General features: G+C 39.2%; 1 protein-coding gene across 1 annotated transcript in view; it reads right to left on the reverse strand.

Annotated features, from left to right (window-relative positions):
- atp9b (ATPase phospholipid transporting 9B) overlaps positions 1-26,439 on the reverse strand; it is a 387,648-nt gene that overhangs the window by 28,455 nt on the left and 332,754 nt on the right. The window contains exons 19-22 of the mRNA XM_063055727.1: positions 10,609-10,779; positions 9,034-9,132; positions 5,154-5,243; positions 107-251 (exon numbers count right to left, since the gene is read on the reverse strand). Coding sequence (XP_062911797.1) covers positions 107-251; positions 5,154-5,243; positions 9,034-9,132; positions 10,609-10,779 — 505 coding nt within the window. The remainder of the gene's footprint in view (positions 1-106; positions 252-5,153; positions 5,244-9,033; positions 9,133-10,608; positions 10,780-26,439) is intronic.

A 26,439-nucleotide genomic window follows, 5' to 3' on the forward strand; every position in this document is an offset into this window, starting at 1 on the left:
TTTTATATTTGGAAGCTGTTTCTAATTCCGCAAAGATATGGATTTACTAATTTGCAACTGTGGGTCACAGTTTAAAGGCTGAAAGATGAGAGATTTCTGTGCTTACCTATTGCACATGTGCGTTTGCCAGTGTGCTGTTGCAACAGCTTCACAATTTGAGCCTTTTGTGTTGGAGAGCATCGACAGCACACAACAGCCGGACACTGGCATGCAAGTTCCACAAACTCATGCTCATAATATTTCAAGCAAACCTATAAAGAAACAAGTGAAAAACATGCAGTATCTTTTAGATGTCAAATACTTGTCAACTTTTCAAGCATCTTTCTTAAAGGTGCCAACCTAGAGTTCCTCGGCATGTATGAGAAATTAACTTTTGTCTGTTGTAATTTGCCTGATTTCTTGCTCAGAAGGTCCCAGATAAAGTTCCAGAGGCTTAGAAATTTCTGGGGAGTCTTGCACTGTCAAGATCTTTAAGCTCAAGACCTCTCCAGTCTCTCAGGTGGCCACTAAAGTCTTCGTCACTAATTTAAAGAGCAAGAAACCAACCCCTCAAAGCAGCATAATTAAAAATACTTCAACAACATCTGTGCTTTTGGGAGCTTTCTGTGCACAAACAAGTTGTCACGTTTCCTGCTTTGCAGCAATAATTAATGGCTGTAAAATGCTGGTGTGGGGATTATTTCTGCTTGCATGATCATGTGCTGAAGCAGAAACTGAGTTATTCCTGCAAAAATACCAAGAATTCATGGCTTGCCTATAATGTATTCACCAGGAACATAATACAGGAGCCAGAGTCCCTTATATGGACTCTGTCGATACTTCTCGCTTCCTCAGTAAAGCAGTCAAAACCCACTTACCCAGACATTCTTTCTTCTCCCAACGGGCAGGAAATACAAAAGCTTGAAAGCGTGCACCACCATGCTGAAGGACAGCTACCTAATCCTTTGTTATAAGATTCCTGTACAGGCATCTCAGACATCTTGTACAATAAGATGGACTATCGACCTCACAACCTATCTTGTTAAAATCTTGCACTTTATCGTTTACCTGCACTGCACATTTTCCTCTTGGTTTGACAGTTTATTCTGCATTGTTATTGTTTTATCTCAATGCACTGTGTAATGGTTTTATCCGTATAAACAGTATGCAAGACAAGCTTTTCGCTGTATCATGTTAATTGCTACAATACCAAACCAAAGCCATTTTAATTGCTCGTGCCAAACTATCCTTGGAAAAAGTGGCGATAAGCAGCCTTGTTGAACTGCTGCAGTCCTTGAGGTGTGGGTATACCCACGTTTTAGGGAGGGTTCTCATTTTATATCATGTAAGTGTTACGTACCCCGTAACTGGGTTGCCAAACCAGCAGAAATGGATCACTCAGTTGCAGTCTGGATACTAGAACTAAGAAAGTTTTATTAAAGAAACAAGCAACACAGTAATCGAAAGGATAATAAATGCAACAGTTCAGCAATGTTAACCACACATGTGCACAGAATTAAGATAACAGCATCCATCAAGCTCTATCGTTGTCTAGGGGTAAATGACCAAATTTCAAAATGACTCAAAGTTCAGTCCAGTTCAGTTCGCAGTAATCGTTGCCATGGCGATGGACAACGTGGGGGGAGAGAGAGAGGGAACAGGAACAACTGATCATTCAGACAATGCTTCACTCACAGACCGGCGAGATGGCTCACAAGCAACTTTTGGGCGGGTCCTTGGTGATGTCACCTGAGGTCACCGACTGTGACCCCTCCTCCAGATGCGGTCGATCCTCTGCAGTGAACCCGGCACCCAGGCAAGGGCGGACACACACCGGGTTCCCGCTGATCGTACCTTTCCACCCTGGTCGTTGTCTGGTACTTCTCACCCACTCGTGAGAGGCGCACCGCTTCCAGGGTCTCGTTACCTCGGGTGGCGTGTGTGTCTGTCTTAGCGAACCTGTCCCTTTTTATCCCCCTGCTGGGGTATCGCCTGTCCATCACTTCAAACAGTTCAGGGTTCAAAGGGGGGAGCCGCTCCAGACAGCTCTCTCTCCCGTCCCTTCATTACACATCTCCAGACGCTGCTCCATTGTTCCTTATCTCTCCTTCCCCTGAGGGCAGGTGGCAGACCAACTGCTGATGTCACTGATGCTAGCCCAGGCCAGCAAACATCTTAATTTTATGTGTATTCTCGTCACATAAGATATACACATGGTAGTCTGATCAGGAATCATGAATGTGGAAGATTTAGGTGCAATTGAGTTCAAAATTTTTCCTTTCCTTTTATAACCTCAAAAATGAGATTGAATCAATGAAGTACAGAGTAGCTGTTAGATTTTATTTTTGCAATAGTAACAGTGAACTCAAGAAGGTGAAGGAACAGTGATATATTTTGAAATCAGGATAGTGTGTGACTTGGAGGGCAATTCCCAGATGATTTTGCTGCCTTTGTCCTTCTAATTAGTAAATTGGTTTATTATTAACACATGTACTGAGCTACAGTGAAACACTTTGTTTTGCATGCCCTCCACACAGATCATTTAATCACAACAGTGAATTGAGGTAGTACAAGGGAAAACAATACAAAAGGCAGAATATAGTTGGCAGACTATGGTGCAAGGCCACAACAAGGGTAGTAGTTTTTGGGTTTGGAAGGTGGTGTACAAGGAGTCTTGGTGAATTGCTGAATGGTGCAAACTGCTGCAACTGTGCATCAGTGGTGGAGTGAGTGAATGGTTGTGGATGGGTGACTATCAAGCAAACTCCTACGATCTGTATGGTGTTGAGCTTCTTGACATTCATCTCCAAATGGTCCAAAGAGAGAAAATGGTGACATGCCTTCACAGAACATGACCTCTGGCACTGAACTATGTTGCCATTTCTCTTTGAGTTCCGCAATGGCATGCCTTGTAGGTGACTGATCCTTATTACCTTTGTCAAACCCTGTAGATTCCAAAACATGTTTCCTGACTATTGGAATATCAGGTTAATACTTCATAAATTTTACAGGGCAATTGCACGAAGTCCAGGACAGTAAATCTTCAATTAATTTTACCAAGCAAACTAGTTGTGTCTTGTTTTTTTAATACTCTAGTGGTCTCATGGTTACCACTATGAATAATAGCTTTTCATTCAAGATCCTAATGAGTAAATTTAAATGTCCACAGTTCTAAAATAACATCTCTGAATTATTTCAAGTCTCTAGTACTGAGCTTCCCATCCTGAAAATGAAGCATTTCTCCAAATCTAACATGCCAACACCTTTATCGAGCAGCATGAGCAGCTATGTCTCATACTATGTAAATTGTACACCTAAACATTGTTGTCGCACCATGAATCTTCCTTTTTTTAAAATGTTCTTTACAAAAAAATTAAAAATGACTATCAATACGCAACCTCTGCTTAAATACTTTATCCCTTGGTTATGGATAAAGTAGAACTCAAATACCAGAACAGGAACTGAAACAAAAATAGAGGGACATAATCAAGCAATTTAAATATCTAATGAAACTGCTATTTTGGATGCAGAAGATATGGGGAAAAATAATTTGAACATCCTAAACCATTAGGGAGTATTCATGACTTCTATTGCTAGAGCACAAGAGAAAAGTTTTCTTACTAAAACAGAGGGCCTTGGTGAGGCCTCACCTGAAGTGTAGTGTGAAAGACTTTCTATGGAGGGAGTGCACAGAATCACCAGACTGGTCCCTAGCATAGCAGGTTGGTCATACAAGGAAGATTGAGGATACTGGGCCTCTGTTCTCTGAAGCTGAAAGGAATAAGTGGTGGCATCATTGAAAAACAACTTTTTCTTAAAGTTTGACTGTTTGGATGCAAGGAAGCACGACAGATCAAAATTTCTAAATAAACAGTAGGCTAGTTAGGAATGATACAAGAAAAAATTCTCCACTCAATAACTGGCATAGCTTTGGTATTCACTACCATAGTGTGGTGAAGGCTCACACAACATCTGCTCAGAACAGACATAAATACCAGATATTTCTGGGCATATGGGAGGCAGGGTTTGAGGGTCGGCACAACATTGCGGGTTGAAGGGCCTGTACTGTGCTGTACTATTCTATGTTCTATAAAAGGAATCAAGAAACAAAGAAAATAGTTTTTAAGATAAATGAGTAGTCATGATCTTGTGGAACTGTGGAGGAGTTGACTTCTATGTTCTTAGAAAAATAAAATAAATATGATCATGAGCTACAACAGGAGAGGCTAGACAAACTCTGGTAATAAAGGAGTGGTAATAAGTTATACAGCTTAATCTACAGGGGGAGATTGGACAACATCTGCAGCTTTGGAGGCTGAGTGGAGACCGGACTAAAATTTATAAAATTATAGGAGGCAGAAATAGAGTCAGAATCTTTCTCCTCCCAGAGTAGAAGTATCAAATAAAGGACATGAATTTAAGGTGACAAGGAGAAAGTTCAAAGGAGATGTGTGGAGTATTTTTCTTTACACACAGAGTGGCGGGTGCCTGGATCAGGCTGTCAGGGGTAGTGATAGATACTGATATGATAGTCACATTTTAGATTCTGTTAAATAGACACATGAGTGTACAGAAATGGAAAGTTGGGATCATGTACAAATAGAATAGATTTAGTTTAGTCTTGTGTTTGGCCCAGATATTGTGACCCCTCCCCCCCCACAGGCCTGTTCTTATACTGTATATAAAAAAGTACTTCAAACTTGTATCTTCTTGTATTAGACTGTGCAATTGTTACTTTCCTTGTAGTTAAAATTCCTTATGCTGTTTGCATTTTTATATAATTACCTATACACATGTTAACTGTTCAGCGTGCTTCGTAGTGGTTAAGTTGTTGCAGTTGCAAGTATTGCATTATTTGAATAGGGACTATCTTATTGGTTGGTTCAGATAATGGAATCTGAATGGAATGTCTTTTACAAGCAATCTGGTATAAGAGCAACAAACCATGTTGGTTTGCTCTCTTTCCCCTTTCTCTCTCTCTCTCTCACCTTGACGCTTCATCTTTCTGCCTTTGTTTTTTGCTCTTGTAGCACTTAATAAATGATTGTAATCACTAAGTCTTATGCCTCTTTCTTGGCTTCTGAAGAACCTCAGATCAAAACATCAGCATCCAACAGTTTTTAACTACATTCGTATTTCATTGCCATCTCTGTACACCAAACTTTAGCATTTACCTCTAAAGAATCCCCTGATATAACCAGTGTACAGTCATGTTTCCTCCTGAAAGCATTGAGTTCCAAATGAGCTTCACCACGATTTGTTACCTGCAAAAGCAAGCTTCCAGTTTAGTTCACAGCAAAAAATGTGTAAATTGGTGTTTAGCAAAGCATCGGTATACATTTCATGTTAGGCAAACACAGAAGCAAACTGAGTAACAGTCAGTTTCGATCAGAACATTAGGAAATACAACAACAGAAACTGTAAAAATAAAAAGTAGACAGTCACCATTTTAAGCAAAGTTCTAAGTAATTTTATTAGCAAAGTACATATATGTTACCATAAATAGCCCTCAGATTCATTTTCTTGAGGGCATACTCAGCAAACCCAAGAACCATAATAGAATCAATGAAAGACCACAACTAACAGGGTAGACAAACAAGTCACTTTTTATTGTCATTTCGACCATAACTGCTGGTACAGTACACAGTAAAAACGAGACGTTTTTCAGGACCATGTTGCAAATACACAAGAAAAAAGAAATAATAATGAAAAATAAATAAGTATCAAGAACAAGGGATGGAGTCCTTGAAAGTGAGTCCATAGGTTGTGGGAACAGTTCAGTGATGGGTCACGTGAGGATGAGTGATTATCCCCTTTGTTTCAACAGCCTGATGGTTGGGGGGTAATAACTGTTCCTGAACCTGGTAGCGTGAATACTGAGGCTTCTGTACCTTATTCCTGATGGCAGTAGCGAGAGCAGTGGGGGTGGGGGGGTGCCCCTGATGGTGGGTGCTGCTTTCCTGCAACAGCATTCTATGCAGATATGCTCAGTGGTGGGGAGAGCTTTACCCATGACGGACGGTGCTGTATCCACTACTTTTTGTAGGATTTTCTGTTCAACGGCATTGGTGTTTCCGCACCAGGCTGTGATGCAAACAATCAATATACTCTCCACCACACAACTATAGACATCTGTCACAGTTTTAGATGTCATGCTGAATTTTCACAAACTCCTTAGGAAGTAGAGGCACTGACTTGTTTTCTTCGTAATTGCACTTATGTGCTGGGCCCAGGACAGGTCCTCTGAAATTATAACACTGAGGAATTTAAGTGTAACGCACTGTAAGGTTTCACTGCTAATGTAACAGCTTCTTCGTAATGTTTCACTGCTAAGGCTAATGCAATGGCTTCTCTGTAATGTTCACTGCTGAGTTAACGGTTTCTCTGTAGCAGCAATGTTTGGGTTACGGCTGGAGATAACGGGACTATGGTATGCATGTTAGCCAATCAGAGATCGTTGCTCTGTCTTGTGAATCTGGAAAGATGTTTTTCGCGGTATTTGTCGAGGAGAGATGAAGAGGGAAGACGCATGTGGATCTGAGGGTCCGAAGGTCGGCGATGCTCACAGGAGATCAATGGTGGAAGAATGACTATTGAGTGAGCTCCAACGTGAACTTTTGACGTTTCCTTGAATTGGGCCCTTTTTTTTCCTTCAGACTAAGATTCATAAAGTTCAATCATTTAATTGCATATGGTGCACTGCCTGATATTTTGCGTTGTGGGTTTGTAACTGGTACATTGTGGGCGGTACATTACACAGCATCCACACAAACGTGATTACCCAGTTTGGCAGGGCCAAAGGCTGTTTTCCCCTAGACGAACACGAGCTGGGCGAGCCTGAGGGTTACATAAGGTTGCTGAACCTCTCCACCTCTGATGAGGACTAGCTCACGGACCTCCAGTTTCCTTCTCCTGAAGCCAATAATCAGCTCCTTGGTCTTGCTGACACTGAGTGACAGCTTCTTGTTGTGGCATCACTCAACCAGATTTTCAATCTCCCTCCTATATACTGATTCATCACCACCTTTGATCTGGCTGACATTCAGCAAACTTAAATATGGCATGGGTGCTGTATTTAGCCACACAGTCATAAATGTAAAGTGAGCAGAGCAAATGCATCTGTTCATCCAATTAATCAGACTTTCAGTTGGTGCATGCAATGGACAAATCTTTTTCTTCGTAACTTATTTTACAGCTGTCACTTGCAAAATAAGCTCATTTACGTGCTAAATAATCACTGGTTTGTCAGCATACATCTTCTATTTGCTCCAGTGAGTTAGCTGTTTCACTGCTTCCCTCTAGTGGCTGCAAGATTTCATACAAGGGGTGATTGATAAGTTCGTGGCCTAAGGTAGAAGGAGTCAATTTTAGAAAACCTAGCACATTTATTTTTCCTACATTTACACACTTAGTCCAGCGGTCGTGGAGCATACAGATCCCTTCTTTGTCGAAGTGGTCCACAGCAGCGGTGATTGATAAGTTTGTGGCCTAAGGTAGAAGGTGAGTTATTAACTTCAAACTTTCTGCATTGTCACTCAAAGAGTTGAACTGCACGTGCATGTAACGAGAGCGTCTTGGACCTCCAGGTGGTCCACAGCAGGGGTGATTGATAAGTTTGTGGCCTGAGGTAGAAGGAGGTAAGTTATACGGCTCTTGTTACATGCACGTGCAGTTCAACTCTTTGTGTGAAAATGAAGAAAACTTGAAGTTAATAACTCATCCCCTTCTACCTTAGGCCACAAACTTATCAATCACCCCTGCTGTGGACCACTTTCTGGAGGTCCAAGATGCCGACTTCTACAAAGAAGGGATCCGTATGCTCCATGACCGCTGGACTAAGTGTGTAAATGTAGGAAAAATAACTGTGCCAGGTTTTTTAAAACTGACTTTTACCTTGGGCCATGAACTTATCAATCACCCCTCGTATAGTTCAGTATTTCAACTTACTATTTATGTACTAATCCCACTCTAGCATCCATCAGAAAACAATAAATTCTTCCAGGGAGGAGAAAATCTGCAGATGCTGGAAATCCAAGCAGATTCTTCCAGAGGTTGGAGTCGTAATCTATACGGCTTAACTTCTCCCCAGATAACTCTGCGTAACCACTGCAGTTCTTTTCCTTCAATCAAATGCACACAATGGTAAATGCTGTTTCAATGCCCACTTAACTTGTTTCCACACTACCTCACACTGAACACAATACTTTACAGATGCAGGAATTCAAACTTCTTTCAGGAAATGTGCAACAAATATCCGGGTAAATTGTGGAAACACTGTAAGTAGCTATGGTGGTCTGTTTCTAAGAAACACGTACGTATCAAAACCCAGCAAACTATCCGGCATGGAATAATTCCATGCAAGTTAAACTAATCATTTTAGGTTTTCAAAATCTGTACGTCTATACAGAATACTGCTAAATGAATTTGTGCTTGCTTTATATACAATTGGACCTCATCATTTGCAGGGTGATTTCTATGGTGAGTACACATCCATTTTGGAGATTTTCAGATAGAGGGATCAGATTAGCAATACTAACTTCAAATCCAGATTTGGTCATAAGTTAATTACATTGTGGAACAGTTTTCAAATGCTATTCAGAATTTTCATTGGTGGTTCAGAGTGAGAGAACATTTAAAAGTTCCATTTGTCACATATGAAAAAGAATGAAGTTTTCCTTAGTGTTGCAATATCAGAGATATATTACCATCCTTTTCATCTCAATTCCTTTAGACCTTCTGCAAAATATGCAGTCATTAGGGCATATTTGTGTGGATGGTTCAACTTGCATGGCTGTTAGCTTACGTAGGTTCACTGCATCAACAAAACTTATTAAATTCAAGAAAAGTTCAGTCATTCTCTTTTGTTTAAAAAAACCCCTTGCTCTAATGCTCTATTAAAAGCAATCATATACGCATTGTTATGGACCAGATATTTTAATGTTCTTTTCCTTAGGTATAGCAGCCTTGTTTGCAAATGGTGTCTGCTGCTACACAGGGAGGAGAACGTACATTTGTGAAACTTGCGAGAGTCTCACCTAAGTTGGTAGCACTTACAGGACGGAAGATGTGGATGTCTTGATTCCTGGACACCAGGTGAGAGCTTTTGGCGATGCAAGTAGCTGTTTCCAATTTATCTCCAGTTAACATCCATATCTGGGAAAATATGATAAAAGTGTTTAAGAGGCTCTTAGGTAGCTACATAAACATGCAGAGAATGGAGGGATATGCACCACGTGGAGGCAGAAGTTATTAGTGTAATTAGGCACCATTAACTTAATTAGTTTAGCAGAACATCATGGGTCAAAGGCCCTCCTCCTGTGATGTGCTGTATGATGGTCTGCAGAACAAGTGCTAAACTGAGGTGTTTGGTAAGAAGGTCCAGGCCAATGAAGCAGTGACATTATATAACTATATACTTAAATATGTTCAGACTTTTCATCGCTTCTGATTGGTCAATATTCTTATTTCTGAATTTATTCTAACAATTTAGTCTGAATTGTTTTATCAAATGGAGGGAATGCCAGTTGCATTTATGCCAATTAACTTCACCTTAATGATTAATGTTCCAACTCTTTCTTCATTTTTATTTTTATTCAGGATTCCCAGCTTCAGCAATAGCTTATAAAAATGTAATGTAGGAGATAAGAGCTAAAAATCCAGCAAGTTCACTGTGGGAAGTGAAGGCGAGAATACATTTTAAAAGGTCATAAATGGGTGGGCAGAGGATAAGGGGGAGTACAGGACTGACAAACAAGGAAACTTCTATGAGAGAGAACTTCTAAACATGCCTAAACAATTTTATACTTTATTCATATCCTTTCATGTTTTTCAATATAACATTGTTAAATTAAACATATGAAAATTGTGCTGAAGATTTGTCCAATCTGACATATTTCCCTCAATGTGAGCAAATTTTAAAAAGCTGTTTTTTTATTTCAGGAAGTGGGGCAAAGCAGATGCTCCTGTTTACATTAGTGGTGCAGAGGTGAAGATGGTTGACTAGGTATAATCATCAGTAGTCTGTCATGGTCCAACCAGGTAAACACAATGGTCAAGAAAGTGCATCTATTTCTTCAGAAGGTTAAGAAAATTCAGCATATCCTCGTTGACCCTCACCAATTTGTTTTTATTAACGCACCGCAGAAAGCATCCTATCAAGATGCATCATGGTTTTGTCTGGCAAATATTCTGCCCAGATTAAAAGAAACTGCAGGGAGCTGTGGACATGCCTCAGGACATCATGAACATAAGCTTCCCTCTGATGGACTCTATAACTCAAAAAAGCAGCCAACATAATCAAAGATCCCTCCCACCCCAGACAATCTGACTTTTCCTCCCACCTTCCATCAGAAGACACAAAAGCCTAATGGCACATACAGCTTCTATGCTGCTGTTATAGTATCATTGAATGGTCCCTTAGCCCCTAAGATGGAATCTTGAACTGACAATCTACATAATTACGATCTTGTGCTGCATCCTGTCTACCTGTACTGAACTTCCTCTGTAACTGTAAAGCTGTATTCTGCATTCTTATTGCTTTTCCCCTTGTGACGTTTTGATCTGTATGAATGGCAAGCAAAACAAGTTTTAACTGTACCTTGGTACATGTGACAACAATAAACCAAATACCTTTATTCCAGCATTTCTCAACATTTCCAGTGTAGGCCTCACATCTGCTTGGAGCTGGTCTTCCACTCCAGTGAGGCAGAGGAGTTCCATTTCACGTTCAAGACTCTCCACAACTGCTGCCACCTTTAGTGAACGATCGTGAACACTCAGCTTTGCCTGATTATATCGGTTCTGTCAAGTACAATAAAGCAGCTTTAAAATAAACATGGATAAACGTTTACAGAAGATAACTACATGGAGAAATTTTGAGACATGCAGCATAGAACAGGCATTTTGTCCCAAGCTGTCCTTGCTGACCGTATTATCAGCATTCCCTCCCCACCCCAATGCCCCCCCTTATCCCCAGGATACCCAACAACCATGCCTTGCCCTCTTCTTGCAGCTACCATCAGGCAGGAGGTATAGAAGTCTCAAGTCCCACACTACCACTTTCCTACAACCATCAAGCTCTTGAACTGACCTACACAAGTCTAATCCTACCTCAGCAACAGAACACTATGGGCTACCTCTTGCATGACCAAAGATTTGTTTCTGATTTATTTTTACATCTTATTAAATATCTTGTTTAGTAGTCTTTTTATCTTCACTGTTTGGTATAACTTAGTGGCGCGTGGCTAAGTGGTTATGGCATTGGACTCACGATCTGAAGGTCGTGGGTTCGAGTCTCGGCCAAGGCAACGTGTTGTGTCTTTGAGCAAGGCACTTAACCACACACTGCTCCAGTCCACCCAGCTGAAAATGGGTACCGGCAAATGCTGGGGGTTAACCTCGCGATAGACCGGCGTCCTATCCGGTGGGGGGTCTCAGTTGCTTTATGCCACAGAAACCGGCATAAGCACTGGCCTGATGGGCCACAAGGCTCGGGACAGACTTTAACTTTGGTATAACTTAAGAATAATTTATATTCTGTGTATTGAATAAATCTATGTGTCTATGATGCTGCTGTAAGTTTTTCCATTGTATTTGTACCTCACCGTATCTGTATGTGTGACAATTAACTTGACTTGACAAATCCCATTTACCTACATAATCCTTTCCTGTCCATATATTTGTCCAAATGCCTTATAAATGCTGTAATTGTATCTGCCTCTACCACTTCCTCTGGCAGTTTGTTACATATAAATCAGGACTGGATATGCAGGGATTTTTCCTGAAGTGACAGAAGCTGAGAAGTGACCTAAGTGATTTATAATATCATGATAAGGTGGACAGTCATAGTTTTTTCCATAGGATGGGGGGGGGGGCTCTTAAATTACACATACAATGAGATGGAACAAGCTGCCAGAGTGGTGGGGTGGATATGTTAAAAAACATTTAGGTAAGGTACATGGAGAGGAAAGTATAAGTGTAATTGTGGGCTAAACGCAGGCAAATGATATGGTCAGGTTGGCATGAACATGGGCTGAAGGCCCCGCTTCCATGTTGCACATCTCGAAACTGCCTCCTTGTGTAGACAAGCTTGCCTCTCACTTCTCCGTGAAAATTCTCCCTTTCCTTAAACCAATGCCTTCTCATTTAAGACTCCTTTATGCCAGGAAAACAGTTATCTATTCTATTAATGCCCCTCATAATTAACTAAAACTCACTTAGTTTAACATCAACACTTGCCTACATAACACACATATTGAATGAAATCTAAAAGATAGATTAACAGAAAAACTGCTGTTGTTCAGTGTGTAAGCAATACATGTCTAATGATATCTGGCAAACAAAACACTATTTCTATTCCACTCACTATATGCAAAGTCTTGGATAGCCTAAGCAAGCTTTTCTTTGAGCTTGTCCTACCATTCTACAGGATCATTGCTGAACCATGCCTCACTCTATAAACCTACCTTTTCCCCATGTACTTTCATACTACTGGATAATAAAAGTGTATTAATCATTGATTTAACCTTAGCAATTTACTGAACAATTCATTGCAGAGAAAAGTGTTAAAAATTTCTACCATTTTCTGCATGTGAAAGTGGTCACATAGGATAGAACTCAATGGAACCAAATTGGAGGTAAATGGTTAAAATAATTGTTGCCATATCTGCATGCTTACTAGCAAGAGGGCAGAAATTTCTACCTATCAGGGTAAGCTATCAGTTACATATTTTTCTTATATTTCTAAATCACTCCTGATATTACACTGATGTTAGCGTTTTTATGTGAAAACAAGAGTAGTTTATTATGTACACGGAAAGAATCCAGCTATGAAGTGCAAGATAAAGATTCTTTCAGTGTAATATGCTTTAAGAATCAGGACTTTTAGAATGGAAGTTTCAACAGCTACAAATCAGGCCCCAAGTAATCAGATTTATTAAATGCACATCCTTGAATGTACCTATGCCATTTTCTCAATTACTATGATCGAAGTTCCAAATTGTCAGTGCTTCCTGGGTAAAGCAGTTTCTTTTCAAGTATTCACTTTATATCTTGGTGACCCATTTGTATGAAAGGTCTCTAGTTTTGCTCTTCTCCCTTTTCTTTCTTTCCCTCTTCTGGAGAGGAGAGACCAATCTATTTCTATGCTGAAGCACAGAACTTCGAAGTTCAAATGTCAGCTTTGCGAATTTATTTAACATTCTTTCTAGTGCCCATTTAACGATATAACGAAGTGCATAACTATATTGTTAAATTGGTTCCTTAAGGCTGTTACAGCCAGGGGTAGTAATGGAGACAAGCTCCCACTACCTCCCAATGGTGTGCGCCTCAAATGGCCTCTGACAGCCAAGTCCAACCCCTGGCCTCCATGTGTGGCTTAGTTACTAAGCCCGGCAGAACCGTTTCTACTGACAGGAGAAAGGTCGAAAGTGGGTTTACTGGCACCTTAAAACCAGTCACTTCAGGCAGAAGGGGCTCGTTAGCTGCGGTTGGCAGTTCATCTCTATACACACTCATGGGGAAGGCTTTGGGAGTAAACCCCGAGGTAAAAATCCTGAGCTAGGGTCCCTCAGGCAGTCCAACATTGAGTTCAATGTTGACTGGCAACTCCTGCGAACTGCTGATACCAAACTGTATCGGTCTCTGCCATTCCTTTGGGTTCATCAGATGCATGGAGAGGGGGGTTACTACATGGGCAACCACTTGCTCTCCACATCGTACTGCCAGGCTTGCATATCGTGACAGCCAGGATGCATTATCCATGGTCAACTCTGATCGACAGAGGCTCTCTCTCCCTCTCCTCTGAATATAACAAAATGTCAAATTTTTACAAAATATGGCCTAATCAAAATTCAATAGGTTTTCTAAAATGAATGAAAATTTGTCTATGAGAAATAAGTTCAAGTCTTTCGTTATGGTCTTATTGATTCATGTCAGCACTTCTACTGATCTTACTCTGAGATCCCTTTCTACTCTACCCTATTTTGGACATTTTTAAAAAAAATATCCAGGCAATAAGTGACATCATTTTTCATATGACAGTGTAGAGCCTCACAGTTGCCAATGTTCCAATCTGTTACAGGAAAGATTGCATAGGAGTTATCATTGGGGAAACAGGATACAAAGTGACCAGGTAAAACCCAGACCCCTGAATCAAATCAACCCAACAAAAAGTAGAAGCACTCAAGATGAGTTTGGACTACTTCATCTATTTCCTAGTGAGCAGGTGTCAACGGGACCAAACATTTTCAGTTTTGAAGGGGATAAAATAAGTAGCAAGCCAAAACATTTCGCATCTAATGTGAAACCAGGTGCAGAATAATGGTAATTTTACTTGAACTTATGTTGACTAATGGAGATCACATGAAATAAGATCCTAAAAGTGGACAGTTTATAGCATCGCTACAAGTAGGTTTTGGTAGGTTTCATTGTTATAACTGAATAACCACAATGAAGACTCTTAATTTCAAATATGATATATAATGAAAAGTCAATGAATCCTATAGCAAAAAAAAAAGCTGCAGATGCTCTAAATCTGAATTAAAAGTAGAAAACACCAGAGATGCTTAGGAACTTGGATAACATTTGTGAACAGATGTTGCCAAAGCTACAAAAAAATTTCAGTATTTGTAATTCTCATTTCAGTTCTAACTTTACTGGATGTCCAAATGTTTATTTCATTTCTTATTTACAAAAGTACATACATTCTTTTGCATAAAATATTTTCTTTATGAAGAGCTCACAATGGAACTGGAGGATAAATTGAATTCCACTGTAATTACAGGAATGAATTTGGTGCAAGCTCTGAAAATGATCTCATCCAAGTGAGGTGAAGAAATTACAGTTCAAAATTGAGGCTGAGTTTGCTATCAAACTGATACCAAGTTAATAGAGTCTCTATTATTTACTTCAAACAGATATATCATCTTTAGGCAAAGGGCACATCTCCAAACTTTAGTGTTCAAAAGTTAGTGCTCAACTGACTAAGCTCTGCTGTTAACTGCATGTAAATAGCATCACACTATTGAAATGGACTGAGTAACGCGAAGCCACAAGACATAAACCTGCTCCATGCCAAACGCCTATATATTTTTCAGTCTTGTTAGTGGCTAAACGAGCTGAAGGCCTGCATCACAAAATAGGACTGACCAAAAAGAGGATATTTTAAAGATGATGGTGCTAGATTTTTTTTAAATGATTGATTAGTTTGAAAGTGCTAGTTCCAGCAGCGGCTGCCTTCCATTTTCCCAGTGGAAATTAGTTACCAGATAATTAATCAATGACAATACTAATATTAGATAACTAATCATTGATGAATGATAATTAGCCATTTGAATATAAAAGGAATAGGCCTCTCAATCTCTTTAAGATTATTCCCTTTTCAAAATAACCAAGGATATTTTACCTTGAATACCATTTTCTTTCCATAACCCAATAATCCCGATTCCAATAATATCCATGTATTTGTCAACCACTTTTGAATAAGCTGAATGACTAAATCTCCAAAGTTCTCCAAATTCCAAAGAACCACCACTCTCCGAGTCAAGAAGGTTCTCTTCAAACTTAAATAACCTGAGCTTTAATTTGAAAATGTGACCCAAAGCTCCAGACTACTCAACCAGTGAAAACATTCTCTCCATATCTACCCAATCAAACTCTAAGAAACTGCATATTTCACAGAAGTCACCTCCCTCATTCTTAAATCTAGAAAACAGAAGCTTAGACTATTCAAACGCTTTTCATCCAACAGATCTACCATCCCGGAAAATGGTTTGGAGAATCGTCAATGCCCTCCTTTTACCTCAAGGATATAGATTTTTTAAGCCAAGGAGACCAAAATTGAACATAATACTCCAGCTCCAAATATGATCTCACTAAGATCCTCCACAACTACCCTAAAAAAAAAAATCACAATTCTTACAACCTCCCTCACCTCCATTCAGGGCCTCAAACAGTCCTTTTTGGTGAGGCAATACTTCACCTGAAAATCTTTTGGGGTTGTCTGTTGTATCCAGTGCTCGATTGTATCCAATTTCTCCTTCTGCTAATTGCTTTTCTTTTTTTTCTTTTTTCTCTCTTTCTTCCCTCTTTATTCCCACTCAGGCCTCTTATCTCTTTGCTTCCACTGGTGCTCCTCCTTCTTCCCTTTCTCCCATGGACCACTCTCTTCTCATATGAAATTCCTTCTTCTAGACTTTACCTTTCTCACCCACCTTGCTTCACCTATCACTTCCTAGCTTGTCCTACTTCCCTCCCCCCCAGCTTTTTATTCAGGCGTCTTCCCCCTTTCCTTCCAGTCTTAATGAAGGGTCACTGCTTGAAACATTGACTGTTTACTTATTTCATAGATGTTGCTTTACCTACCTACTTTCTCCAGCTTAGTCTCTGTTGCTCTGGATTTCCTGCATCTGCAGAATCTCTTGTGCTTATTCTTCCTTAAAAGCCTCTATCAATAAAGTTAGCACACTATTTGACTTCTTAACCATGTGCTGTACTTGCACACTATATTAGAGTAATTTGTGCACAAGGACACTCAGGTTTCTTTGATCAATAATTCCCAATCTCTCATTATTTGGCAAATACTCGATATAATTTCTACTAAAGAGGATTATCACACTTTCTACTGCACTCCGACGACATTTTCCTTGCATTCACCTGATCGAAACTAATTTGCAAGGGGGATGGGACCCAGAGCAATAGAGCAATGAAAGAAGTTCATGGAGTAAAGCCAGATCTAACATACAGAGAGACTTTGAGGAAAGAGAAGCAGAATAAACGGTGTAAAGACAGTAAGGTAGAAGGGCTGAAATGTGTGTACCTCAATGCAAGAAGCATCAGGAACAAAGGTGATGAACTGAGAGCTTGGATACATACATGGAATTATGATGTAGTGGCCATTACAGAGACTTGGCTGGCACCAGGGCAGGAATGGATTCTCAATATTCCTGGATTTCAGTGCTTTAAAAGGGATAGAGAGGGCGGAAAAAGGGGAGGAGGGGTGGCATTACTGGTCAGGAATACTATTACAGCTACAGAAAGGGTGGGTAATGTAGCAGGATCCTCTTTTGAGTCAATATGGGTGGAAGTCAGGAATAGGAAGGGAGCAGTTACTCTAATGGGGGTATTCTATAGGCCACCTGGTAGCAGCAGAGATACAGAGGAGCAGATTGGGAGGCAGATTTTGGAAAGGTGCAAAAATAACAGGGTTGTTATCATGGGTGACTTTAACTTCCCTAATATTGAGACTTCCGGTAGCGCTCATGGAGTGAAGTCGCGTTCTTGACTCGCTCCATTACCTCTGAGTTTTTTTTCTCTATGGTCAGCTATACTTTAATTAACCATTAAGGCATCAACTCTTACAATACTTTGAATTAAACTGAATTCTCCGACAACTGGATGGAACTTAGATCTGCTATGTCTAAGAACGAGAAAGACGGCAAGGATGGTAAACCTCCGGTTAAACCGAAAGCTACGGATCTCCCCCCGACTGAATCACCGGTGACTTTGAAAGCCATAGCGGAGTTAATTCAGAGGGAAATTTCAACCTCTGTTAGGGAGATGATTCGTACGGAAATTGCAGGCCCTGTTAAAGACCTGATTCATACGGAAATCTCAACTAATTTCCAGAAAATTGCCGGTTTAATTGATAAGATGCAAACATGTATTGCGGAACATCAGTCGGCTATATCTGATCTTCAAAAATTCGCGCAACAAAGTGAGCTTAAGATGGGGAAAATCGAAGAAACAATTAATGTAATGAAGAAGAAACTTGACTTTTTGACTTTTAAAAACTCTGACTTGGAATCTAGAATGCGACGGCAGAATTTACGAATGATTGGCGTGAGGGAAGCCGCTGAAGGTAACAACCCCATGAAATATTTCTCCCAACTTTTAAAAGATGCATTCCCTACTGTATTTCCTGACCAACCACCGCTACTGGATCGTGTTCACAGAATCCCATCATACTCGTCTAGGTCAGATAGACCTAGGCATGTTATTTTACGTTTTCATTACTTTCAAGACAAGGAGAGACTGTTTCGATTCGCTCGATCTAAAGGTTTCATTGATTTTTCGGATCTTAAGTTCCGATTCGTGGAAGATTTCAGTAAACCAATCTGGGACCAACGGGTCCGTTACAGATCCGTGATGTCGGAATTCTATAAGAGGGATTTAAGACCAGCGCTGCTGTACCCTGCACGTCTAAGGATTCGCATGTCAGATGGAGCCCTTCGTTTTTTTGATTCTCCATCGGATGCCCAGAGTTATCTGGATCAACTGTCATCTCCAACATCTTAATTGCTTTCTTTTTAATTTTCTCCGTCGATCGGAGGCTGTGAATTGGTTGGTTTTAACTTTTCTGTGCCCTATTTGGGCAGAAAAGTTTACTTTCGATTTCTTAATATGGCTACTAAACTTTCTTTTTAACTGCGTCATTTCTTTCTTTTCCCAGGGGATTCTGGGTGGTTACTTCCCTTTTGTCATCTTACGTATTTCCTGTGCGGCCTTAAATTTTGTAGTTTTTGTTTAAATTTTATTCTGTTTTGCTTTTTATAATCACTTTATGTTAATAATCCTATTTTTTTTGTTGCTGTGTCTATTCATGAGTTTGAGGTTTATTGTGGTTTTTTTTAATATATATTTTCCGGCTTTTGTTCTGTTCTGTGTGTATTCTAATTGAGCTAACTTTTTTTTTACTTATTTTTTTACTGTTTTACAATTAGCTGATCCTTTTCATATTTATACCTTTTTTTTAGGGAGCGTATACCGGAAGTCATGGGGGTAGTTTTAGCGCTTGCTTCTTTCTGGCGGGTCTGCTTTAGATTTTGCCTTGGGGTCTTGGGTTGGGGGGTGGCGGGAGGGGCTTCACGTTTTAGTTTGTTTTTCTTTGGGCTATATACATTATTGAAGTACTGGTTGCGTCCTTTTCCCCGGTATCTTTTGTATGTTCTGTTCCCTCTCCGGGTTTGTGAGTCGCGCCTATTGTCAATCCTCCCTGTTGTGGGTTGACTTTAGGATTTATGGAGTCTATTATTAATTTTGTCTCCTGGAATACTAATGGTCTTAATCATCCTATTAAAAGAAAAAAAGTTTTTGAAGTGTTCCGGAGACTTAAAGCACAAATTTTATTTTTACAAGAGACCCATGTACGGAGGGGGGACAGACTACGTTTTTTCAAATTCTGGAAGGGACAACAATTTCATTCGAACTCCAATGCTAAGATTCGAGGCGTCTCTATTTTTATAGATTCCTCAGTTACTTTTATACAACAGGATATTATCTCTGATCCGAATGGTAGATTTTTATTGGTTAGTGGTTTACTATTTAATAAAAAAGTAGTTTTGGTTAATGTTTATGCTCCTAATATGGATTGTCCGGAATTTTATAAATCATTGTTTGATCAGTTTCCGAATTTGAACGAGTTTTCATTGATTTGGGGCGGAGATCTTAATACCTGTTTATCTCCAGCTCTGGACCGTTCAGCTCCTTTACGGACTTTACCTAATAAATCTGCAAATTTGATTAATTTTTTCCTTTCTGATTCTGGGTCGACGGATATTTGGCGTTTTCTGCATCCTCAGGAAAAAGATTTTTCCTTTTTTTCACATGTTCATCATTCCTATTCAAGAATTGATTATTTTTTTATTGATTCTCGTCTCATTCCTTCAGTGATTAAATGTGATTATGATTCTATAACCATTTCGGATCATGCTCCACTTAAGCTTTCTATTAAAATTATGGCCAATATACCAAACAATAGACAATGGCGTTTTAATTCGCTGTTGCTTCAGGACTCGGACTTTGTTAATTTTATGAATGAACAGATTGAGCTTTTTTTTATAATTAACCATACAGAAGATATTTCGGTTAACACTCTTTGGGACACTTTTAAAGCCTATATTCGGGGTCAGATTATTTCGTATTCCGTTGCTTTGAGGAAGAAACAGAAGCAGGAGGAGATGGCAATTGTGGACAAGATTAAAGAAATTGATAAGAAATATGTTATGGCTCCTTCTGAGGAGCTATACAAACAAAGAACTGAACTTCAAATGGAACACAGTTTACTACTCTCGTCCTCGATTGTAAACCAATTAAAGAAAACAAGAAGTGATTTTTATGTTCACAGTGATAAAATTGGCAAGCTGCTGGCTAATCAATTGAAATCTAATTATGTTAAATCTCAAATCAATCAGATTTATAACCAAAATGATCGATTGATATTGGATCATGTGGGGATTAATCAAACCTTTTGTGATTTTTATTCTTCTTTATATCAATCAGAGTCTCCTCGAGATTCTAAATATATGAATGATTTTCTAGATAAGTTAGACTTTCCTCAGATTTCACAGGATATGTCTTCTTTATTAGATACTTCCATTACAATGGATGAGATTAAGAATGTTATTTTTTCTATGAATCTGGGGAAAGCTCCTGGCCCTGATGGGTTTACCGTTGAATTTTATAAATGTTTTGCTTCTTTATTGATTCCCTGGCTCTATAAGGTTTTTGAGGCTTCTTTGAAACTTGGTAAACTTCCGGAATCTTTTAATAGAGCATCAATTTCTTTAATACTAAAGAAGGATAAAGACCCTGCTCAATGTGCATCTTATAGACCAATATCTTTATTAAATGTTGATTCTAAAGTCTTTTCTAAGTTATTAGCAAATAGACTAGAAAAAGTACTTCCTTCTATTATTTCGGAAGACCAAACGGGTTTTATTAAAGGTCGTTACTCTTTTTATAATATTCGTACATCGTTAAATATCGTTTATACTCCCTCACAAAATGTTCCTGAGTGTGTTATTTCTTTAGATGCCGAGAAAGCTTTTGATAGAGTAGAATGGCCTTATTTATTTAAGGTGCTTGAAATGTTTAATTTTAGCCTGAAATTTATATCCTGGATTAAACTGTTATATCACTCCCCTGTAGCCTCGGTTCGTACTAACTCTTTAAACTCACCTTTTTTTCCTCTCTTTCGTGGTACTCGACAAGGCTGTCCTCTTAGTCCCCTATTATTTGATATTGCATTAGAACCTCTTGCAATTGCTATTCGAGAATCTTCAAATATTACTGGGATAACTCGGGGATTAAAGTCCCATAAATTATCACTCTATGCTGATGATTTACTTTTATATATTTCTAATCCTGAGAGATCTATTCCTGCTGTTTTAGAGTTATTAGCACAATTTGGTCTTTTCTCAGGTTATAAATTAAATCTTAGTAAGAGTGAACTTTTTCCGATTAATAAACATCTTCCCTTATATTATAAATTTCCATTTAAATTGATTAATAATTACCTTTCATATCTTGGGATTAAAATTACTTGTAAACATAAAGATTTATTTAAGACTAACTTTTTACCATTAATAGACCATATTACTCAACTTTCATCTAAATGGTTTCCTTTATATTTAACTTTGATTGGTCGTATTAATGCAGTTAAGATGTTTTTTTTGCCAAAATTTTTATATGTGTTTCAGGCATTACCAATTTTCGTTCCTAAATCTTTTTTTGATAAAGTCGACTCTAAAATTTCTTCATTTATTTGGCAGAATAAGAATCCGAGACTGGGTAAAATACATTTACAGAAAGCTAAGAGAGATGGAGGTTTAGCATTACCTAACTTTAGATTTTATTATTGGGCTATTAATATTCGACATATGAAATTTTGGTTACTTGACCGGGATATACTATCTATTCCTAAATGGGTAGCATTGGAATTACAATCTGTTCAGGGTTATACACTTGGTTCTATTTTAGGTTCATCTCTTCCTTTTGATTCGAAACGCCTTAAGCAGGTCTCTAACCCGATCGTTAAATATGCTTTGCGTATTTGGTTTCAATTCAGAAAATTTTTTGATCTTAATCAATTCGGGTTAGCGATTCCTATTTTAGGTAACATATTTTTTCCTCCCTCTTTTACGGATCGCGCTTTTCAAACTTGGAAGACTAAGGGTATTTTACGGTTTTTGGATTTATTTTTAGATGGTTCCCTTATGTCTTTTGAACAATTATCTAATAAATATAACCTATCAAGAATACATTTTTTTAGATATTTACAAGTTAGAAATTTTCTAAGTACTATACTTCCTTCCTTTCCAATGCTTCCTCCTATATATATTTTAGATTCGATAATTAACCTTAATCCATGTCAGAAAGGTGCATCGGCTATGATTTATAATATTATTATGAAACTCAGGAAAGCTCCATTTGATAAGATTAGGGTAGAATGGGAACAGGAATTGGGGCTTACCATTTCTGTGGATGATTGGGGGCAGATTTTACAATTAGTTAATACTTCCTCTATTTGTGCTAAACATTCCCTAATTCAATTTAAAGTGGTGCATAGAGCACATATGTCCAAAGATAAGTTAGCGCGTTTTTACTCGCATATTAATCCTTTCTGTGATAGATGTTCGGGGCAGATAGCCTCTTTAACTCATATGTTTTGGTCTTGCCCTACTTTGGAAACTTTTTGGAGAGATATTTTCAATATTATTTCTAAGGTATTAAATATAGATATCTCTCCTCACCCTATTACTGCTATCTTTGGACTACCTAAAATTTCTAGTAATCTTTCCCCTTCAGCCCGTAGAATGATTGCATTTCTTACTTTAATGGCGAAAAGATGTATTTTACAACATTGGAAAGAGCTTAATGCTCCAACTACCTTTTTTTGGTTTTCTCAGACGATTTTATGTTTGAATCTGGAGAAAATTAGAAGTAACCTTCATGATTCTTCATTTAAATTTGAACAGATTTGGGGACCTTTTATTCGATATTTTCATTTAATGTAATATTTACCCTTCTTGTTTTTTTTTTCACTGTTTTAATGGAGGTCGGGATTGAGGACGTAAATTTTAAGTTTAACTCTGTTTGGTTTCAAGTTAGCCCATTGCTTTGCTTTGCTTTTAGTTAGTTGCACGGTGGGTTTTTTTTTTGGGGTTTTTTTTTTCTTTTTTTCCATTGATATATATAAAATCTAGTATACTATTATGTTATTTTGGTTTCTTATGCTTAAATTACATTGTTTGTAGTATTTTCTTTTTGGTATTGTTATCTTTTGGAATTTTATTATACTTTAACATTGTATTAATGTTTATATGGCTTACCTTTTTTGTATACTTACTCAATAAAAAGATTTAAAGAAAACTTCCCTAATATTGATTGGCACCTGATTAGTTCCAAGGGTCTAGATGGGGCAGAATTTGTTAAGTGTGTCCAGGATGGATTCCTATCACAGTATGTGGACTGGCCGACCAGGAGGAATGCCATACTAGATCTAGTACTAGGTAATGAACTGGGTCAGGTCACAGATCTCTCAGTGGGTGAGCATCTGGGGGACAGTGACCACCGCTCCCTGGCCTTCAGCATTATCATGGAAAAGGATAGAATCAAAGACAGGAAAATTTTTAATTGGGGAAAGGCAAATTATGAGGCTATAAGGCTAGAACTTGCGGGTGTGAATTGGGATGATGTTTTTGCAGGGAAATGTACTATGGACATGTGGTCGATGTTTAGAGATCTCTTGCAGGATGTTAGGGATAAATTTGTCCCGGTGAGGAAGATAAAGAATGGTAGGGTGAAGGAACCATGGGTGACAAGTGAGGTGGAAAATCTAGTCAGGTGGAAGAAGGCAGCATACATGAGGTTTAGGAAGCAAGGATCAGATGGTCTATTGAGGAATATAGGGAAGCAAAAAAGGAGCTTAAGAAGGGGCTGAGAAAAGCAAGAAGGGGGCATGAGAAGGCCTTGGCGAGTAGGGCAAAGGAAAACCCCAAGGCATTCTTCAATTATGTGAAGAAAAAAAGGATGACAGGAGTGAAGGTAGGACCGATTAGAGATAAAGGTGGGAAGATGTGCCTGGAGGCTGTGGAGGTGAGCGAGGTCCTCAATGAATACTTCTCTTCGGTATTCACTAATGAGAGGAAACTTGATGATGGTGAGGACAACAGGAGTGAGGTTGATGTTCTGGAGCATGTTGATATTAAGGGAGAGGAAGTGTTGGAGTTGTTAAAATACATTAGGACAGATAAGTCCCTGGGGCCTGACGGAATATTCCCCAGGCTGCTCCACGAGACGAGAGAAGAGATTGCTGAGCCTCTGGCTAGGATCTTTATGTCCTCGTTGTCCATGGGAATGGTACCGGAGGATTGGAGGGAGGCGAATGTTGTTCCCTTGTTCAAAAAAGGTAGTAGGGATAGACCGGGTAATTATAGACCAGTGAGCCTTACGTCTGTGGTGGGAAAGCTGTTGGAAAAGATTCTTAGAGATAGGATCTATAGACATTTAGAGAATCATGGTCTGATCAGAGACAGTCAGCATGGCTTTGTGAAGGGCAGATCGTGTCTAACAAGCCTGATAGAGTTCTTTGAGGAGGTGACCAGGCATATAGATGACGGTAGTGCAGTGGATGTGATCTATATGGATTTTAGTAAGGCATTTGACAAGGTTCCACATGGTAGGCTTATTCAGAAAGTTAGAAGGCATGGGATCCAGGGAAGTTTGGCCAGGTGGATTCAGAATTGGCTTGCCTGCAGAAGGCAGAGGGTGGTGGTGGAGGGAGTACATTCAGATTGGAGGATTGTGACTAGTGGTGTCCCACAAGGATCTGTTCAAGGACCTCTACTTTTCGTGAATTTTATTAACAACCTGAATGTGGGGGTAGAAGGGTGGGTTGGCAAGTTTGCAGACAACACAAAGGTTGGTGGTGTTGTAGGTAGTGTAGAGGATTGTCAAAGATTGCAGAGAGACATTGATCGGATGCAGAAGTGGGCTGAGAAGTGGCAGATGGAGTTCAACCCGGAGAAGTGTGAGGTGGTACACTTTGGAAGGACAAACTCCAAGGCAAAGTACAAAGTAAATGGCAGGATACTTGGTAGTGTGGAGGAGCAGAGGGATCTCGAGGTACATGTCCACAGATCCCTGAAAGTTGCCTCACAGGTGGATAGGGTAGTTAAGAAAGCTTATGGGGTGTTAGCTTTCATAAGTCGAGGGATAGAATTTAAGAGTCGCAATGTAATGATGCAGCTCTATAAAACTCTGGTTAGGCCACACTTGGGAGTACTGTGTCCAGTTCTGGTCACCTCACTATAGGAAGGATGTGGAAGCATTGGAAAGGGTACAGAGGAGATTTACCAGGATGCTGCCTGGTTTAGAAAGTATGCATTATGATCAGAGATTAAGGGAGCTAGGGCTTTACTCTTTGGAGAGGAGGAGGATGAGAGGAGACATGATAGAGGTGTACAAGATAATAAGAGGAATAGATAGAGTGGATAGCCAGCGCCTCTTCCCCAGGGCACCACTGCTCAATACAAGAGGACATGGCTTTAAGGTAAGGGGTGGGAAGTTCAAGGGGGCTATTAGAGGAAGGTTTTTACTCAGAGAGTGGTTGGTGCGTGGAATGCACCGCCTGAGTCAGTGGTGGACGCAGATACACTAGTGAAGTTTAAGAGACTACTAGACAGGTATATGGAGGAATCTAAGGTGTGGGCTTATATGGGAGGCAGGGTTTGAGGGTCGGCACAACATTGTGGGCTGAAGGGCCTGTACTATGCTGTACTATTCTATGTTCTATGATATTATTGTGCATCTTATTACTATTTTCCGTTCCCACTTATCTTTGTGTGGGAAACTTATTCGGTCTCCTCATCCAAATGAATCATATAGATCTGTGAACAGTGGGGGCCCTGAGCACCCCGGGTTTTTCCACAAGCCACAGCCTGCCAATCCAAGAAGGACATTTTTATTAAACCCTTTGATTTTTGAGTGTTAAACTCTCAACCCACATCAACATATTACTCCCCTTTCCAATTATGTCACAGGATTGTCTCTGGAAGTATAAATTACCTGACCAACCATCCATTTCTTCAAAATCATGAGCAAAGCAGATCACTACACATTTGTAATGTTACTATTTCTAATGATAACAAAAAATTGATTTGTTTTAAGGGAGCTCTGTAATTGACCCTGTTTTCATAGTTTTATAATAATCTAAGGTTGAGCTGGCCTACACATTATACAATATACTTGATTATTGGAATTCTAAATACTGGTTCATTAATGTTTTAAAATTTAGATAATGATTTGTGCACAGCAGTAATTTAGTAAATTGTACATACATAATTTATTCATCCTCGGAACACATCTTTCACCTCATTATGAAGTATGACATTTCATACCTGGCTGCAAAAGTACAAAAAGGTGCGAAGAATACAGCTAGATAAACGAGTCAAAACTTCTAATTAACACCTATCAAAAGAATAATACGCAAACATACATATGCCCAAGTGACTAAACTGGCCACTATCTTCAATTGTAAATGCAACCATTCCAATGTGATTGAAAAGCATTTGATTTTGAAGTGGACATCCACTGGGACTATTCAGCATCTACATACACACGAGGAAATAAGTAATTGTAAACACAAAATAATCTGCAGGTGCTGTAAGAGATCAAAGCAAC

Source organism: Mobula hypostoma, chromosome 1, assembly GCF_963921235.1.
Source record: "Mobula hypostoma chromosome 1, sMobHyp1.1, whole genome shotgun sequence".
NCBI lineage: Eukaryota > Metazoa > Chordata > Chondrichthyes > Myliobatiformes > Myliobatidae > Mobula > Mobula hypostoma.